The sequence below is a fragment of the Diceros bicornis genome, chromosome 32 (genome assembly GCF_020826845.1).
Source record: "Diceros bicornis minor isolate mBicDic1 chromosome 32, mDicBic1.mat.cur, whole genome shotgun sequence".
NCBI lineage: Eukaryota > Metazoa > Chordata > Mammalia > Perissodactyla > Rhinocerotidae > Diceros > Diceros bicornis.
In genome coordinates this window covers 1,352,421-1,371,908 of record NC_080771.1, presented here as the reverse complement: position 1 = coordinate 1,371,908, position 19,488 = coordinate 1,352,421, and the positions used below count along the sequence as shown (strand labels likewise).

Below are 19,488 nucleotides of genomic sequence, written 5' to 3'. Positions count from 1 at the left end.
ACTTGGTGACAGTTTTCAGGGACAGATATGACTAGCTGGATTCCTTTTATAGTCCCGGTATCAATATGCAATTGGAATGTATAGCTGCCTAAGCACTGAAACTACCGCAGCATCCAATGAGAGAACACCACCATCCACATAATGTACGCAATATAACTAAGGCAGAGGAAAGCCTAGTCATAGCTTCCTAAGGACATGTTCTCCTCAGGTTTTGCTTACCAATTCTGTAATAATGATCCAATTTATCCCACAGAGTTTCATTATCAGGTCTCGGAAGGTTAATGCTTTTAAGAGGTTCATAAACTGAGCCTAAAAGAAAAATGAAAACCCATCAAATTCAGTCATTTTCATCCAGATAAACAAACAAAACTTTTAAACAAATGAAGAAGCACTACTTACAATCTAATTTTTGTTTTTATATGTAAACTATCATATTTCACTACTGGTCAAATTTTTGGTGGGGGAAGGAGAGAGCAGAAAGCACCATTGTAATAAGTATAGGAGGGTTCTAAATGTTATGGGATACCCCCCCCACCCCTGGCAGTGAATCCAACTAACTCACATGTACACTGGTCCTAACAATTGAAATATCACTATTACTCAGGTGGTAGTCACTAGCTCAATAATTTCAGTTCCCTTTGAGAAATATACCTACTTACATGCCCTGAAATCCAAACCTTATTCCTTATGCTCATGCTTCATCAGGCAATTTTCTATCAAACGATCACACCCCAAAAGCCTCAAGGAAAAAGATAATGCCGATATGTTCCAAAATCATCCACTCCACAAATATTCAGATGGTTTTCATACTGAAATTCTCCACTTTCTCCTAGGTAGATGATATTCTTGCCTTATTATCCAGACTATAAGCAGAAAGCATTTCTACTTCTCAGCCACAAAAACTACTCCAAGGTGTTAGCAGAGCACAGTGCTCAAAAGCTACAGAATACACAATAATCATGATAATTTGCCATAAAATGGATACAGAAAATTGTTCACTTGACTAGTGTACTTCTCAACCGCTGACTGAAAAGAAGACATCTGAAACTTCAGCCATCAGACTAAGTACTGTCTCTCACTCCCACTAAAAGCACTCAGAAATCATAAACATCTCAAGGTCACAATTAATCCACCTCCGGTTTCAGATAATGCATGTCATATAGTCTAACGACACAGCACAAGAGTGAACCTATAACTCACCTGGAGGAGAAATCGTGTTGGCATGCATTAAGAAGCTGTTTTTAAAGAAAATTAAAGCATTTACGTTTGCAAAATTATGTCCAGTATGCTAGTTTAAAGCCAAGGTATTAGAATCCCTTTATGTCTAGGCAGATAAACATTATGAAGGAAATGAGAAAAGGATTTACATATTCAGGCAATAGGTCCATTATCATCTATTGGAAAGAGAGATGATTTGTGGATAAAAACAGGGAATACGAAATGACCTGCTCTGAGTGAAGAGATTTTCTAAAAGAGTCTTCACAACGACACCAACCAGAATGACCCCATGGTGAAGAAGGGGTAGACCTATCAACTTAGACAGGAAAGCACTAGGACTCCTGTACAGGAGGCAAGGGCCCAGCCGTGCCCTCTGCCTCCCTGCATTCACTTAGCTCTAGTTGGGTTTAAGTATCTGGGCAGCCTGGCAGTTGGGAAGGAATAATACAGCCATGACTTGCACATTAGGTGCCAAGCTCTGGGAATCTACACATTCCCAGTGAAGCTCATCCAATAATTAATAAAATAAAATCAGGTACAAATCATCACAAGTTTTAAATTGTGCATAGATATATATAAAGTTTAAGGAGACACCTTTGCTGGGTTGGAAGGATTGTGGATGAATAAAATGTCTGTTTTTATTTAGATCTCTATTAGTAGAGCTAATATTTTGCTTTATATAAGAAAACTAAAATCATCAAAAGTTGCACATATACTTTCATTACAATTAGGTAAACAATGCATGTGCATATGGATAAAGACTGAAACAGAATATGCAAAACTAAATCCACCTGCATTATAATGGTAGGTGAATTTATTTTGAAAGATTGTTTTAATGACATTGTATTATGGTTTTTGGAGTGAAAAAAAATTTATTTTTCAAAGTGCTATTACATTTAAGGTGATCCTCATCTCCCAAAAAAGACTAAAATGATCTGTCATCTGTTTCTCAATAAAAATCACCAATGGGACCCAGTGGCATAGTGGTTAAATTTGCACACTCTGCTTTGGCGGCCCAGGGTTCACAGGTTCGGATCTCAGGCACGGACCTGCGTACCACTTATCAAGCCATGCTGTGGCAGGCGTCCCATGTAAAAATAGAGGTAGATGGGCACAGATGTTAGCTCAGAGCCAATCTTCCTCAGCAAAAAGAGGAGGATTGGCAACAAATGTTAGCTCAGTGCTAATCTTCCTTACACACACAAAAAATCACCAGTGGAATTTCTTAGAAGCAGCAATAAATAAACAAAAGAAAACCAGATATTTCAAGAAAATAAATAACTATTCAGTAAGAGCCAAAAGAGAAGATGTTCAAAGCATAGCAGAAAAGAGTAAAAGTAAAATCCCTAATTCACTAGGAATCAATATTTTTTCATACCTTCCTATATCCTCAAAGAAAGCCCACAGTGAATTCACAGCAGCCTGGCTAGACAAACGTTAACACTTTAGTGATCATCATAATAGTGCTTCTGAAGCAACTGGATAAAATTAAACAAGGATGTTCCACACAATATATGGTGAACAGTACCACAAATCTGAAGTCAAAGGAAAAGTAATCAATGGTTACATTTTAAACAAGAATTAGACATCTGAAAAGCATCAATACAAATAAAAATGTGCAGGAGAAAGCAAACAATGGAGCATGAATTCCCAAAGACAAAGAAAAAGAGGCAAAAGAAAACTCTAATAAATGTTTAGAGTTCAAAATGAAATGAATTTTTAAAATGTAAATTTTTCCTTCCATGTTTTTCCCATTTGAATTATGCCTATATCCAAACATCACAAAGTAAGATGAAACTTATCAGCTATCAAGTTTGTAAAATGAGTTTAAACATGTGATCTGATTTTTCACCTGTCAATTCCCCTTGTGTTAGAAAAACACAATCTACAGCTTCATTTCAGAACACATTATTGTCAAAGAGATAAACTGCCAAAGAACAATACAAAAGCAGCAGCAGCAGAAGTTGCTGCTTGAAGAGAAATATTACGGCTCTATAATGGCAAAGAGGGCTATTTACTAACAAGAAGACTAAAGAAAGAGGTTCCCAAGATATTTCCACGAGACAAAAACAATATTAAGAAGGAGTAACAACTTAACAAAGGCATAAACTTTCTGAATTTTGCACTATAAAACACCTAGAAGGTTTCTGAGCGCTGTGAGAAGGCTCTTAAGAAGTAACAAATAGCACTGGTAATTCAAACAGCAACCATTAAAAGAATAAAAGAGATGATCCAAGAGGAAATTCAAGGTAGAAGACTGACCAGCAAACCAAAACATCAATAGTCTACTATTTTGGCATAGTACTTTTTATTATATGATTCAAAGCTCTTTAATACAGACAAAAATGTTATTAATCAAGACTTTGATGATCCCTGAAGGAGCTTTATCATTGTTCCATGTATGATGATAGACTAAGATAAATACCACTATTTATTCATTCAATTAATAAGTACAGTGTATGCATAAGACTCTGGACCATACATCTAGCAGGCTACCAAGGCTTACAGATTAGAGAGAAAGGTAAGGTTTTGAATAAGGGTGACACAAAACAGGGTGGGGAGTTCCTTTAAAGACAGAGGACAGGAAAATTCAGTCCCCCTGTGGGGCTTGGAGAACAAGGAACTCCTGCATTGTAATCTCTGAAAATAAGAGCAATACCAAATAACGAATTGCCCTTTAAATATGAAGATAACAACTGAAATCTAGGAGGACATGAAGTCATAAACATATGTACATATATGCACATATACTTAATATCATAGTTCTAAAACTTATACATGTCTTATGAAACAACATATTACCTACTAAGATTTTTTTTGAAGTGATACACATGAAAAGGTTTAAGTGAAGAAAGTATACCACTAACAGGTTAAATTTTATTAAAACACTGACTCAAGTATGCCTTTTCACAGGATAGAGAATTTTATTATAAATCTAAATCCATAAAAGGCCTACAGGATTCTCATTTTCTCCTTCAATTAAAATAATTTCTTTTCAGATTTAAAAAAAAAAAGACAAAATTCCATCACCCTAAGACAGGCATCATTAACATTTTGGTACATTTCTTTCAGGCATTTCTTCAGGCAGTATATATAAACATACATACAATTTACTACACATGGAATCATAACATACATGCTGTTTTTATCATAGACATTATTCCTTTTTTTCCCTTACCTCACCTCTTACCCTCTTCTATCCTCAATCTCAGGTAACCATACTTTTTTCTATGTTTATAAATCAAACACACATGCATAAATGAGGAAAGAGTGTTTTAGAAAAATGAGATCATGAAATAGACTCATCCTTGCAAATGCTCCTCTGGTTTAACAACACACATGGCAATCACCAAAGGCAACGGTTCTTGCTAATGGCTGCTATATATTCCAAGGTGTTGACACAGTACAACCTACTCAACTACGCCCCTACCAGTGGGTATATAATTTGTTTCCTGGTTTTGCTATTATAAACAATACTGCCAAACATCCTTATACACAGATATAGCCAGTAATACGCTGGAGCCTGCAAGTACCAGCTGGAGAGAGGCAACTGTTAACTTTTCAGGAATTTTGGGAGCTGGGTATGAAACACAGCCATAACTGAAAATTAAATGATGTAAATTTACAACTAAATAATTATTAAAAACAAAGGTAATAAACATTCAAAACATTGCTTCCTAATTTATTTTACTACATTTTACTATTACATATGCTCTTGAATTTATTTGCATCTATATATCTGTACATTGGAAATAGATTATGACAGCATATTACAACACATCTCTTCCCAACTCTGCATTCAGTGATGTCACATAGAATTTAGTAGTTGTGACAAAAAACATATGGTCTGCAAAGTCTAAAATATCAACTATCTGGCCCTTTATAGAAAAAGTTTGCCCACCTCTGGTCTAAATTCCTAGAAGCAGTACTGAATTAAATGATCAATGTACTTTTTACAAAATAAGGGCAAAGTGCATTTTTTAAAAAGGTATAACTCACATTCCCATCAGAAATGTAAATGCTCCATTCTTTCAAAAGTTTTAAGTAAAGCAGCATCTCACTTGCACTTGATTTTCATTTCCCACACTATGAGTGAGTTTGAGAATATTGTCACACCGGCCGTTTGGATTTGCTCTTCCGTGAACTGCCTACACCCTACTGCCATTTGCTATTGCTCTGTTAGTGTTTTTGTCATCAACTTCCAAGAGCTGTTTGTATATTTTGTTTGCTATTTAACATTTCTATTTCAAATATTTTCCCCTGAGCTTTCATTAGTATACTAATGTTACAGGATAAAGACTTTTAATAGTCAAATATATCTATCTTTCCTCACTTGGTTCTAGTTTTCCTTTCTGTTTAAAAAGGCAACCCCTAGGTTATACATATAGTCACCTCAATTTTCACCTCAGTTTTTTGTTACGTAAAAATATAAATTTTCGCATTTAGGTATTTGATCCACTAGAAATTTGTTTTCTAAACTGCTTTTAAAGTAAGTAGTGAATTCCATACTTTTTAAAAAGATCAAATTGGTCCAATTTTTTTTTCAGGTTACAAAATATTGAATAGAAAGATTCATTTATCCTAAATTATAAGCAGGGAACATCTCCAGTTAAGTGAGTCAACAGACCATTTCCTCTTGAAATAATACGACTTAATTTTCAAAAGCTACATAAAAACTCTAGTATCTAATAATGTAGCATTTGGCCTACTTATATTTTCTTACAGATATAACAATTTTATGCAAGATTTCAAACCTATCATGGACATATGATGTTTACAAATAGCTTAATAGTCAGCTTTAAGTGTGGTTGCATTAATGTCTCTGAAAATCCTCTTTGCTTGGAGCAACATATATTGATTTTTTGAAAGTATTCTATGTAGCACTCATTACTGGATATTGACACAAAGTTAAAACATAAACAGCATACTTTAATTTTTCTATGGGTCTTGGTTTCTAGCAGAAAAATACACAAAATTTGTGAAAGTAGAATCTTACCCCTAGGAGAGAATCAATCAGTATCTCCCATCTGCGTTTTATTAATGATTCTCTAACTTCGAGAATTGAACAAATTGAAGTTCACCAGCTCTAACGATTGCAACTTCAGAATCTTCACTTGCCTTAGCTAATAATAAGCAGCTAATTTTATAAATATAGGACATGTTAAGAGTTGTGATTTTTCAGAGCCAGGAACAACATAGATGCTAATAAACTAATAACAAAGTAGGTACAAAGAAACAGGAAAGAACCAAACTCCCTGAGCTAACATATTCCACAAGATTATCAAGAACTAAGCAGACTCTGAAGACTTTGTATTGTAAAGGGTCAAATAGTTTCATGTGGTTTGTATATTCCTTGTACTCATATACGCATGCAGAGAAGGTGAGGAGGGCAGGAAGTGTGCCAACCAGGAAGGTACGGGAGAGCAAACAGATAAGCCTCGGATGTGAACATACAAAATATATGCAAACCACATCTGTGGTTTATCAGTAAATTATTAAAGCATTAGTTTTTGAGCTGCTAAGATAGCGAGGGTTTCCAGAGTAAAATAATCTATATGTTTATCCTATGTATCATCCAAATATGATACAATATATTTTCAAGCAACTTTGAAATTTAAATTACATCATTAACTTCAGATGATAGTTTCTTCATCTTAAAATTCCCTTTTACTCCTCCACTTATAAAAACTAGAAGGATACTACTATAGGAAGGACAAGGTATTCCAATACATTCTCAACTCTGTATCCCTAATGCTGGCACTAAGAGGTTCTCCATAAATATTTACTGAATTGAAGTGGGTGATCCACACGATTAGGGGGAGGCCTTCTTGAATTCCCACAGGCAGAGTTAACTGTCCCATCTTCTGCAATCTTACAGCACTTTGTAAATACCTTCATTACAGCTCTTGCTTATCACAATACATTTTATTTTCACTATTTGATTAATGTGTTATACTACATTGGAAGCTGATCAATAACAAGGACCATATATAATACATAGTATATGGCAGCAAATGTTTGGTAGGAAGGAAGGAAAAGAAAGAGAGAAGCTGACAAAATGTTTCAGGAAACTTTTGACGACCAGTTTACAACTGTATTCTCACAGGCTATCTCCTGATACTGCCCCATCCACATCCTCTGTTTAATGATCAAGTCCCATCTCTTCAGACTTTCATGATGAGACAAACTGAAAAACTTATCTTACTAACTTTAGAATGGATATAAGTTAACTTTTCTAGTTAAAAGATATACACTATACATAACTCCACACTTTAAGTATTAAGATCATCAGTAACTAGCAAAACAAAAAAACAGAACTTAAACCATGATTTTCTATACTGTTCAGTTTCACCACGCACAAAAATTTAAAACATTAAGGAATAAATGTGCCTCCAGTAGGGGAATGAATAAATTCTGACACCTCCATTCAACGTTTGTACCTTGAAACAGTTAAAGGAATGAGATAGATCTATTTGTAATAACATGAAAGACCAACAAAAATATAGTGTGAAAAAGTAATGTCATAACACAAGGTATGCAGTACACTGTGTGTTGCAAAACTAAGCAAAATAACGTTACACGTGTGCTGTTCACAAATGTATATGCATATATAGATAACTAAGGACTTTCAAAAGCCCAGAAGAAGCCACACCAAACTTTTAAAAATAATTACTACTGGGGAGAGGACAGTGATTTTTACTATATATTCCTAATTGTCTAAACATTATATAATTTTTTTTAAATGGGAAAGGGAAATTTTGAATGCCTACCGCTATGCATTGTACAGGATACTTTATACACATCGTCCCATTTCATCATCCTAACAAAGCTATGAGGTTAGCATTAAATTGAGGCACAAAGAAGTTAAGTGACTAAATATCGGTCTGAATTTGAACACAGGGCTCTCTGAAGACAAACTGTATATGTGCTCTTTTCCCTATACCATGAAATCTCAAAAAAATGCTTGGTTGAGAAGAGTTAAGAGCCCTTAATTCTTGCCTTCATTTTCTGCCTTAAACAACAGACTGCTCCAAAATTATATGTACATGTATACATACATTTACTTAACCCCAATTTATTATCATAGTTCTGTATGTTTAATTCTGTATGTTTCTCCATAGCAAGTTGGGTAAAACACATTTTAAATGTAAAATATGAAATGGTAAATATGAAATAACACAACTTTATAAAAATGAAGTAAAATTTGCCTATTCAACTTATTCAAATAAGATGTGAAAAGGCCATTCACTGTTCCCATTTTATTTTTAATAAAAAGGTATTAAGTTCTTCCAGTGACCTTTAAAGAAGGAGTATGGCCTATAAAATCTATTTAAGGATATTAAAGCTGGTTGATGTTTCACGTGTTGACCTTATGAATACCAATCACTCAATTAGCTGTTTCATTTTCCTTTCTTATTTGTAGTCTAGTTGAGCACCTTGCCATAATGTACCACGAATTTGTACCATTTCTGTGAAGTCAGAGCTGTATTCCAACAATTCTCATCTTTCTAAAAAGTTTTTGGAACTCCTCTTTAGGGGAAAAAAAATGCATTCAGAAGTGGCAGAAGTTATTAAATGTCCTCAGCAGCAATTGTTTCATTCACTGCTATAACCCCAGTGCCAACAGTGCCTGGTACACAGTGAGTACTCAATAAATATTTATTGAACAAATGGAATTAATATCCTCTGATATATAAAATTTTCCAAAAGTTACTCAGAATCAGCTGCAATGAGTAAGATGATTCATCAGGGCAGATGAAGTTAAGTAAGACTCTCTCATCAATAACCTAGGCTGTGAACATAAAGTAATTCAACTTGTTCTATTCTTCTATTTTATTCTATTCTGTTCTATTAGTCTATCACTCATAAAGGAGGGCCTGAATGAAATCACAAAAGGATATTATTAAAAATGATTTGATCACTAGAATAAATGTGTACAGCCTTACAAGTGGGCCACTTTATAGAGCATAATACTAATCTGAACATATAAGATTCCTCAAGAGAAACCCCGAGTCATTATTTCTTACTTATACTACAAGCAAAAATTTTAAATTCCAAACCTCTAAGACTTAAATGACAGAGTCTTAGGTTAATATTAATTGAATTACACGGAAGAGAAAAAAATTCCCTATACATCATTCCCAATTTTTACAAGAAATATTTAATTTTATTATGTCTTCTGTTATTGTAGTGATGAAAACATGTGACATAGGCATTTTTCTCTCACATGTTATTCTACACAAGTCCTACAGAAATAACACTTTCAAGCCACGCAGCATTTGAAAAATGGAACTGAACCATTTCTATTTATCATTTACACTTCGGTGAAGCCTGGTCTATATTTCTCGTCTTGGCAAAGTTCAGCAATGCATTTAATATGAATGTTATTACTACTAATTAAAAATTGCCCTGATAACACTTTGTACAGTAGGCATGACTAGAGGAAGTCTTGAATGTTAACTGAAAAAAATAACAATAAACTATGAATTAGCAAAGTAAGCTGACCATAGGAATAAAAATATTCACAACCAGAATAAAACTAGAAATACTTCAGAAAGACAGTATAGAGTTTGTAGATCATGAATGCTAGTTAATTTTCTTCTCATCAAAACGCAGTGAAGTTTAGACCATTGGCTAAGTAAAACAGGGCAGATATGGCACTGCCATTTCCTACCCTATACCCTCAGACTTTGGCAATTTGCTTGAAGGCTGTCCTGAGGGTATGTGTCGATGAACTGCCTTTTGTAAAGACTCACCTACAATAAAATCATTAAGTGACCAAACTTTCTTGCATGGAATCCAAGTCATGTCTTTTACAAGCCAACTTTCACTCTTTAGTGAATAAGGTTAAACCCAAGGTTCAATCAAGTAAAAGAGAGGTCTGCCTGCTCTCCTCTACCCCTCCCCGTCAACCCCAAAGGGTAAAGAAACTCCTGGATGGAGACTGTCTTAAAACCCAAGAAGCTGTGGAAAGAGCATGGGTTTTGAGAACAGGCAGACCTGGCCTACAATCATAGCTATATCACTTCCAGGACTTGGGCTCTCTCTGAGCTAGGTCTTCTCATCTGTAAAGTGGAGAAAATCATATAACCTCATAGGGCTGTTGTGAGACTCAAATGAAACATTTTAAGTAAAGAAACTAGCAGAGTGTATATTAAATACTAATTGCCTTCCCTTCTCCATCCTTATGCTTTTGAACCTCCTCCACCACTTAGCACTGGACTGGTCGCTAGTAAAAAATCAAGGAATTCTTGATTAATTGGCTTTGTCAGGTTAACATCAGAATCTTCTTGATCAAAGCAAGAATGGATGCCCTCCACAGTGATTTTAAAACAGCAATTTAAATAATTAGTAATTTTTAAGAAACAGAAAAAGATAATTGAGTGGAATTTGAGCTGTAAATGTGATATTAAAGTACCCTTGGGTTGCTATACATAGCTTAGTGCCTATGCGCGCGAGCTGACGGAAACCAAGATTATCACTTTCTCTAACCATGCCAGAGGAAGGAGCATTACTTAGGGTGGAAGAGGGAGAAAAACTCCACTAGAATGTGACCCTGTGCTACATAGGAATGATGCTAACAGGTCTTCAATAAAATTTTATAACCAAAATAATAATTATTTCTGAAGCATGACTATTCAGAGCTAACCTTAATTTCACTAACAAGTCACCAACAATCTCCAAGTCTAATTAGGGCTAATTGTCAAACATCCCAGAAAAGCAGGCTGTCTCTAGGGAGACAAAGCGAACTCAAGACCCTTGGGGGCAGAACCAAATCTCTCATTAAGAAGTGTAGGATGAGTATTAGGCTGCCACACCCATGCTAACATGAAAATATTAAAATGTAAATTACTCTACCTTCCAATACATACATTTAAATTTATAGAACTGGAATACTATAATAGGCATTCTTTTAGGTCTAAGTATATTATTCATCAAGCAATACACTATTCAAACCATCTAGTTTGGCTTAAAATTCTTCATGTCTATTCTAAGTGTAGCTTAACTTTACCATATTTTTCACGGACTATTAGTTTTTTATGTAACACAAAACTGAAAGAATATAACTCTGGGTGAACACTAAGACTATTACAATTTTGCTGTACTTTAATTTGCATTATATTTTAGTTATAAAGATTTTACTGTAGCAAAAAATTGAAATGAAAATGGAAGTCATGACAATGGATATTTAAGGTATTCAGCTTCTACTATTGCAAATGAAACTAAACTACTACTGTGACATGAAACCATCATGGAAATTAGCCCTGAACTTGCTAGTTTTTTGTAGTTAATTTGAAGACAGCTTGCTGTTTCCTGTCCTTTTCAAACACAATTATATTCTATTACTTGAAGCACCTACCCTCATATTTTTATGTTCATTCTATAAGATTGCTGAATCTTATCTTATAACGATGCCTAGGAAAAAAAGACTTCTAAAACCAGTGTTTACTGGCATTATTCTGCTTTAAATGATAAGCTGCATGAGATATGAAAGACACCAGATCCCACCACCACCACCACCAAGGGCCTCCACAGAGATCTTCAAGCAATCAGCACTTCAGTTTCTCAAAGAAATACCTGTGGAAAATAAATTGGGCAGGGGGAAAAAAAGTCAGCTTAACCACTAGTGCTGACCAATTATGCCTCTCAACTCCATTCCATTGGCTAGGCAACTCCCTGAAAATGGAGGCAGTCATAACCTCCCAGAGCAGAACTGCCTACTGAAATGGAGACTATGCGGTCCTCTAGACATAGAAGGGATCACTAAACATAATTACTGAAATCACATATGGTAAAGAGACCAGAAGGAAATGTGAATAATATGTAGTCATTTCTAATAACATCTGCTGGAAAATTTAATTTATGTTATTAATATACAGCAATGGCTTCAAAATGGAAGCCCTAAACTGGCAACCCAAATGCACTGTCTCAGCTGAGTAAAAAGATTTGGTCCAGGTAAATCCAGGCCAGAAGTCAGAGACTGGAGTAGACTAGCAAACTGGTACAAAGGCAGAGAGCCACACTAGTGAAAAGAGGCTTGCAGAAACAGCCATGGTCACACAGAGTAAGTGTGAGATTGTGCCTAATGGGAATCAGGGATGCTGATAATGACATATTTACCCAAAGACTAAGGTCAAGATTAGGAACATGAGGATGCTTAATTGGGAGCCCAAGATCTAGAGTCTAAAATGCAAGACAGAGAAGAGATGAGGATGTTACAAAGGACGCTGCTCAACAAGTATAGTGATATAGACAGACTTTTGCTCCTCAGAGTGCACTCCATCCAGCAACACAAGGGCCTCGCCTGGCAGCTTGCTAGAACTGCAGACTCTCAGGCCTCATCCCAGACCTACTGAATCAGAATCTGCCTTTTAAGGAGATCCAGGACTCTGCAGAGATAGTAACTCCATCTTGTAAAAAATGAGAGAGAGAAGGGGAAAGGAGGAAAAAAGAGGGTATCAAAATCAAATAGCAGCTTTACTGTCTTAGGAAAATCCAACTCTATAACCCTTAGAAGGTAAAACCATGAACAAACCAAAACAGCTTAACATCAAGACTACCCTCTTCTTCATGGAGGCTTGCTGCAAGACCTTAAGTGCTGTAACAACCCAAAGCTAACATGTCATCAACTCTGCCCAACCCCAACCAGTTCCCCATCTTGTAAGATCTGCCTTAAAATCACACAGCAGAGGTCCTAAAGCCCTGTAAATATTCTCCTCTGACTACCCTGACAGTCAACGGCCAAAAGCCATGATATTTTGAAGCAGAAAGGAACATGAACAAGCATCAGTCTAAGCCCCTTTTTTAATGGAGAAATTTACAATTTGCTCAGGAACGCAGAGCTAGTTAAGAGCAAGATTAACACCAGAAACAAGATCTCCTGACTCCCTCTTCAGGGGTCCGATTTTTTTAATTTAATTCATTATTTTGGCCTCTATGGTGCAGAGAAGGACACAGCTCAATGTTAATATAATTTACCAGTATGCCCAGAACACCATGCTTAACGGGAGCTGTCAATACGCAACATGCCAGATTGAATATAAACATGTAAATCCACTTTTCACCAAAGAGATCAAAAAGGAAAGAATAATATAATAATCTCATTATTACCCACATCATAATAAAAACAGCTAATATTACTTGGGCATTTACCATGTGCAAAGTACTATGTTGAGAGCTTTATATGCATAATTTCCTCACAACCCTAATATGTAAGTACTATTATTATTCCCATTTTACAGATTAAAAAAACTGAGGTTAAGTGACTTATCCAAGGTCACATTGCTAGCAAGCAGAAGAGCAAGAACGTAAACACTGAAGTATACTTTGTTTTCTTTTGTTTCAGGTAAAACAAAACAAAAAACAGGAGCACCTAGTTATTATTTTGGGTCTTCTCTTGAAAATTTCATTTCTTATTATGAAAACAATACAGATTCACAGCAATATATAACCTGCTTCTAAGGTAACATTTAAATCAGAAATACTGCTTTAATAACAACTGTGCCCAAAATACTAAGCTGTTTTCCAAGCAATTCAAGTATTGATTCAAGTATGGATCACTTTGTCCATGTCAGCAGTATAAATGAGGTATTTCCACCATCCTATACTTGCACCTGACCTTTACCTAGATTTCACTTCCTTTTACTTCTATTAGTTCAAGACAACTGCAACACACAAGAAGAAGAGCTCTCATCTATAACTTAACTATGTAATAACTGCTAGGCTCTGATCTGAAGAGGTCTAACATGAACAGAAATTTTTCTCTAGTGTGTTATTTAACATTGTATTTAAGACTTTTACAGAAATAGATTTTATATCATTTCTTATTCTGAAAAATTGCGAACTTACTCTAGATGGCAAGATTTAGGAAGCTAATTTTTTACCTCTTCATTTAAAAGTATATCATTTTATTCTCCTTCATTACCATATTCCTGAAATCAAAGTGTCAAGTTCAAATTTCTTGGTATCTTAGGTAAAGTCTATCCTGTGATAGACAAAGACCTATTAAACTGTGTTGACCTTCTCTATGTGTGAAAGAATAAACATGCTACTGATGACTTACATTTTGATAACAATGTAGATGAATAATCTATGTGATTTCTTCCATTTTCCCTTCAGGGAAAGCAAAAGTCAGTACACAGAAACTGCTCATGGTTTCTAAGCAAGAGGCAAAGGCAGTCAGAGCCATGTAGCTTGGCCCTAGAGATGCTGTCCACAGTTCAAGAGAACAATCCAGAGTGCCCTCAACAAGTCAAAGTTATTACACACTAAGGTCATTATTTTGTTTCATTTATTATATTTCTTTTCTGGGGCCTGCCAGGTGGCACAAGCGGTTAAGTGCACACAGCGCGGCTGCCCGGGGTTTGCAGGTTCGGATCCCGAGCGCGCACTGACGCACTGCTTGTCAAGCCACGCTGTGGCAGTGTCCCATATAAAGTGGAGGAAGATGGGCATGGATGTTAGCCCTCTTCCTCAGCAAAAAGAGGAGGATTGGCAGATGTTAGCTCAGGGCTGATCTTCCTCACACACACACACAAAAAAGGTCTATTATATTTCTTTTCTGAATTTGAACCTTTTTAGACTTGACCAGTGGAAGAAATATATTTAGTATGAAAATAACATGTTCTTATTCAAAAATAGCTGAGAAATAAATTCACCAAATTTTATTTACCAAACAAAAAGGTGAAATAAGTAGACAATGTAGAGTGCTGGGAAGTTCATTCTGTAGCACAATTGCACTAATTCTTCTTAGCATGATTCATTAATTCATTCAACTTTAAATCCCTAGCACCAAGCCCTATATCATGGGCTACTGATACAAAGCTACAACCAATTCAGTCTCTGACCTGAAGGATTTCATAACCTAGAAAGGAGACAGATACATAATTATCTAATAGCAATGCAATGACATCAGAGCTAAAAGAAGCATGTATAAAGTACATGGTAACCAGAAGAGCAATTAATTGAAACCTGGGATGCAGGGAAGGGGGTGTCAGAAAATATATAAAGATAAGAGATCACTGGAGCAGAATAACAGATTATGGGAGTGCACTAAGCTTACACAGAAAGGCTATTTAACACAGGGAACTTCATGATAAAGGTGCAGAGAATATAAGTGGGAGAGGAGGCTGGAAAAAGGTATCCAGAAGTCTAACAGTAGAGGATGCTGAACAGCAAATTCCAAGTCTGCATTTTATCCTTTGGATAACGAAGAGCCACTGGGCAGGTTCAGGTAAGGACATTACATGATCCAAACTTTAGAAAGATAAGTCTCTCGGCAGTGTGAAAGACACCAGAAAAGTGGGGAGTCCTAGGCAGGCACAAGAGTCTACTTTTGGTTAAAACATTCATCCCAAGGCCTTGAATTAAGATAGTGACAGCAGGGATGCAGGGGGAGAGAATATTAAAGAAATATTTAAAAGGGAGAATAAATAGGACTGAGGAAAAGCTTAAATTTGGTACAGGTCTTTGGTACAAGTATCAATATTGTATAGTGTAATGCAGAAGGAAAAAGAGTCTAGTGATAATTTCCAATCCTCAAATAGTTTTTTATTCCTCCAAATTATAATAATTAACTGTACATCTGCTAGGATTTTTGTTTATCCTTGTGGTCACTGAGCAAATGATTATCATCAAAGCTGCAAGACTACTGAGAATTGGCATTAAGTGGATATAACAAATTAATTGAGCTTCATCGTCTATTTCCATGAAAACAAGATAACATATCCAAACACAAGGATCTCTGAACTGATAGAAACAACAGATTAAAAACTCATAGAGGGCCAGCCTTGTGGCGTAGTGGTTAAGTTCGGCATGCTCCACTTCGGTGGCCCAGGGATCTTGGGTTCAAATCCCGGAGGCAGAACTACACCACTCATCAGCTATGCTGTGGCGGCAACACATATACAAAGTAGAGGAAGACTGGCACAGATGTTAGCTCAGAGTAAATCTTCCTCAACAAGAAAACTCATAGAAAGATTCCCCACAAAGCAAAGATAACTACTCTCAGAAATATGTAAATTAAGAAAACATGCTCTTATTTTAAATATCTCTTTATTAAAGATATTTAACATGGAAACTTCGCTGTTATCGGCAGACCATTTAAAAGACGTTTAAGACAAACAAAAGGTCTAAAATCAACTAGATTATATGAGCCATATTTAAAAGGGACTCAGTTTGAATGGAAAAAAAATCCCATCAAAGCAGAAAGAATATCAATAGAAATGATTAATGCTCTCTACCAACACTTAGCCTAAGACCAAATAACATTATGTTTAAATAAGATACATTTTAAAAATATATTTAGAAGTATAAAAGTTCGAAATGTCACACAGTGGGGCATGGCTCTGAATACTACACTACATCATGAGTGAAGCCTAACGATGCAGAGTGCATTTTCTCCAGAGCTCCAGGTTTCTCACTACGAATTTCCAGGTGAAGTCACCCAACCAAATCCACAGCACCAAACTGGTCAAAATCTAAGGTGCTGCCCACTTTGAAATCACTCAGCCACAGGATGCTCTATTGTTCAAAACTTATTAAATATATTGTTTTTGCTTAAAGAGAGAGGACATAGTAAGGCCATCTACATTAAGATAGCAAGGTCTGTGGTCAAATTACACACACACACACACACACACAAGCTACGTGAGACATGTGCCAAAATTTCCATCCTCGAAATATATCAGTAAATGCTTATATCAAAAAATTTAAAATCAAAGATCAGAGTAAGTTTAGAGGTTTAGTCCATTGCCCTTAACTTTTGAAGAGTTAGATTTGCCATTTGATTATACAGATGAAAATTCATGACAAATTCATATTCAAAAGACAGAAAAAAAGAAAAAATGTGACTGAAATCATCCTAAATCAGAAGTTGTTAAAAGTTTAAATGTAAATTTAAAAATAAATAAATAAACAATAAGCTGCCCTATAACCTGAAAACTAAGCCACTGACTGAAGCCACAGCAAGGCAAGGTCATCCTTTTGACATAAGGATGATTTACAACTATCACCAACCATCAGACAGTTATGACCAAGCTTAAAAAGCTAATGCAACCACATAAAAAAAGAGAATCTAAATATATAGAAAATTCTTGACTGGTTCAATTGCTGGAGGAAGACAGAAACACAATAAAGAATATAAGTTAATTACCTGATATGAGTATGTTTTCAAAACATACCAGGAAGAGAACACAAATATGATGAAGGACTGTTCAAAGGTCACCTGCCCAATCCCAAGCCCTGGGCCTGTCCTTCCAGTCTGCATTCACACTTTTAGCAATAAGACTCAGTCTATAATCCAAGTAACAGCATGACCGTTCATCTCTGTGACAGGACCTACACACCTGCAAAAATTCAGTTCTGACTTGAATTTTAAATGGTTGAAAAGGAGGGCCATGGAAATGGTGTGAGGTTACTGATAACAAAGGGAATACAATAACATGCTTTAGAAATTTTTATATATTAAAAACTAACAACTTATACTATGCAAGACAACAAAGAACACAGGAGACACATAATATATGAGAACCTATAAAAATGGCCAATTTCAAGTATACACTTAAGAAGATTCTCACCGTGGTTTTGGAAGTCACTTAACGTACCACATCTGTTCATCTATAAAAAGTAACTTCCTCAAGAAATTTGTGAAATATGAACAGAAAGAGAAGAAAGCTATAAAATCAAGAAATTAAAAATGAAGAATAATCCTTTTTAAAGGATTAAGATATACCACAGTTGGTAAAAAAAAAAAAAAAACTAATAAAAATCTGTAGGGAAGAAAAAGAAACAAATAGGAAAACACAAAATAGCAACAATTTTTCATCTTTTTAAAACCACTTCTAATCAAGGCAGCCAAAGCCTAACGTGACAAAAATAAGAACAAGTGTGAATTTATTAAAAACACATTATAGAAAATTACTATGAACCATCAGAGAGCATTTACCAAATTTTCAAGATCAAGTATATAACATATGCAGTACGATTTTCTTTTACTTGTTTTCTACTCATGGATTATTTTCAAATCTATTTTGGGCCTATTTTCAAGACCCCAAAATATCATAAAAGACATGTCCCAACTGCACAAGTGTTTACCAATAAATAAAAAAAAAAAAAATCCTTTTTACATTCCCATAAACTCAATATCTTTTAACTGGTAAATCAAATGTCTATATGTATCTTTCAGCCTGAACCAAGAAAAGATACAGCAGCACCTTGTGTGGTTTTGCAGATTATTCCTCAGAAATAGAATAGTCAATCTGCCACTTTAAACATGAACATAGATAATCATAATGATATAAAAATAAGATATAGATTTATAAGAATTTGCTATTTATACACACAGGAAATTTTCCTGTGTTAAATTGGGCCACATTCTAAAAGTTAGTCTCTTGAGCTAAAGATGTTATAAATGTTAAGACAGATTCTAATGCATAACAAAGGTGGCCACATTTTCTGAATCCAGACAGATGACAGAGTCAACACCTGTGCTTTCATAGACATTCATTATTCATTATCAAATATGGACTGAGCGCCCCACGTGCCCAGCACTGTGCCCTGTGCTAAGTGTTAAACACAGAGACAGAGACATATAACACACAGCTTCTCCATTAGGCGGCTCCCTGCCTTTTCGCCACACTCCAACTTATTTTCATAGCAGTCAGAGGATCTTCATAAAATATTACTCAGGTCTTATCACTCCTTACTTGGAATTTTCAACAGCTTTCCCTTCCACTTATAACTAAATTTAAATATCTTCAAGGCTCCCAATGCCCTGCCCAATCCCACCCATCCTCTCTCTCCTATTTCTGTCATTCACAATGCTTTGTCCTTTGGCCTTCTCAGTGCTCCTCAAATACCCAGCTCTATCTATCCCCAAGATCCTAGCCTAGAAGCTTCCTCACCCCAACTTCTCACTTGACTCCTATTTCCTCCTTCAGCTCAAAGGTCACTTTCAGAGACGCTTTCCCTGAAGTCACATCCTAATCCTCCAGGAGATGGGGAGCTGACAAGTGGTGTTAAGCAAGGGAGTAACAGGATCAGTTCTTAGAAAAATCACCCAGATAGGATCTTATAGAATGGACTGGCTAGGGAGGTGGTCCAATGGGGGGTGATGGCTGTAGTCAGCAAAGTTCAGTAGGAAACAACTGGAAGAGTCCAGAGGAAAGACAGAGATGGTATGTACGCAAAACCACTGATGTCATCTTTAGTTCTGCACAGTTCCATCAGGCTGAGCTCTCTGAGGCCAGTATCATGTATTACCAACTTTCT

The 19,488-nt window shown here is 35.7% G+C and overlaps 1 protein-coding gene across 8 annotated transcripts in view; it reads right to left on the bottom strand.

Annotated features, from left to right (window-relative positions):
• Positions 1 to 19,488, bottom strand: part of PHKB (phosphorylase kinase regulatory subunit beta) — a 215,184-nt gene that overhangs the window by 187,692 nt on the left and 8,004 nt on the right. For all 8 annotated transcript variants that reach the window (XM_058527748.1, XM_058527747.1, XM_058527750.1 and 5 more), the window contains one exon: positions 220 to 309. In XM_058527748.1, the coding sequence (XP_058383731.1) occupies positions 220 to 309 (90 nt within the window). The remainder of the gene's footprint in view (positions 1 to 219; positions 310 to 19,488) is intronic.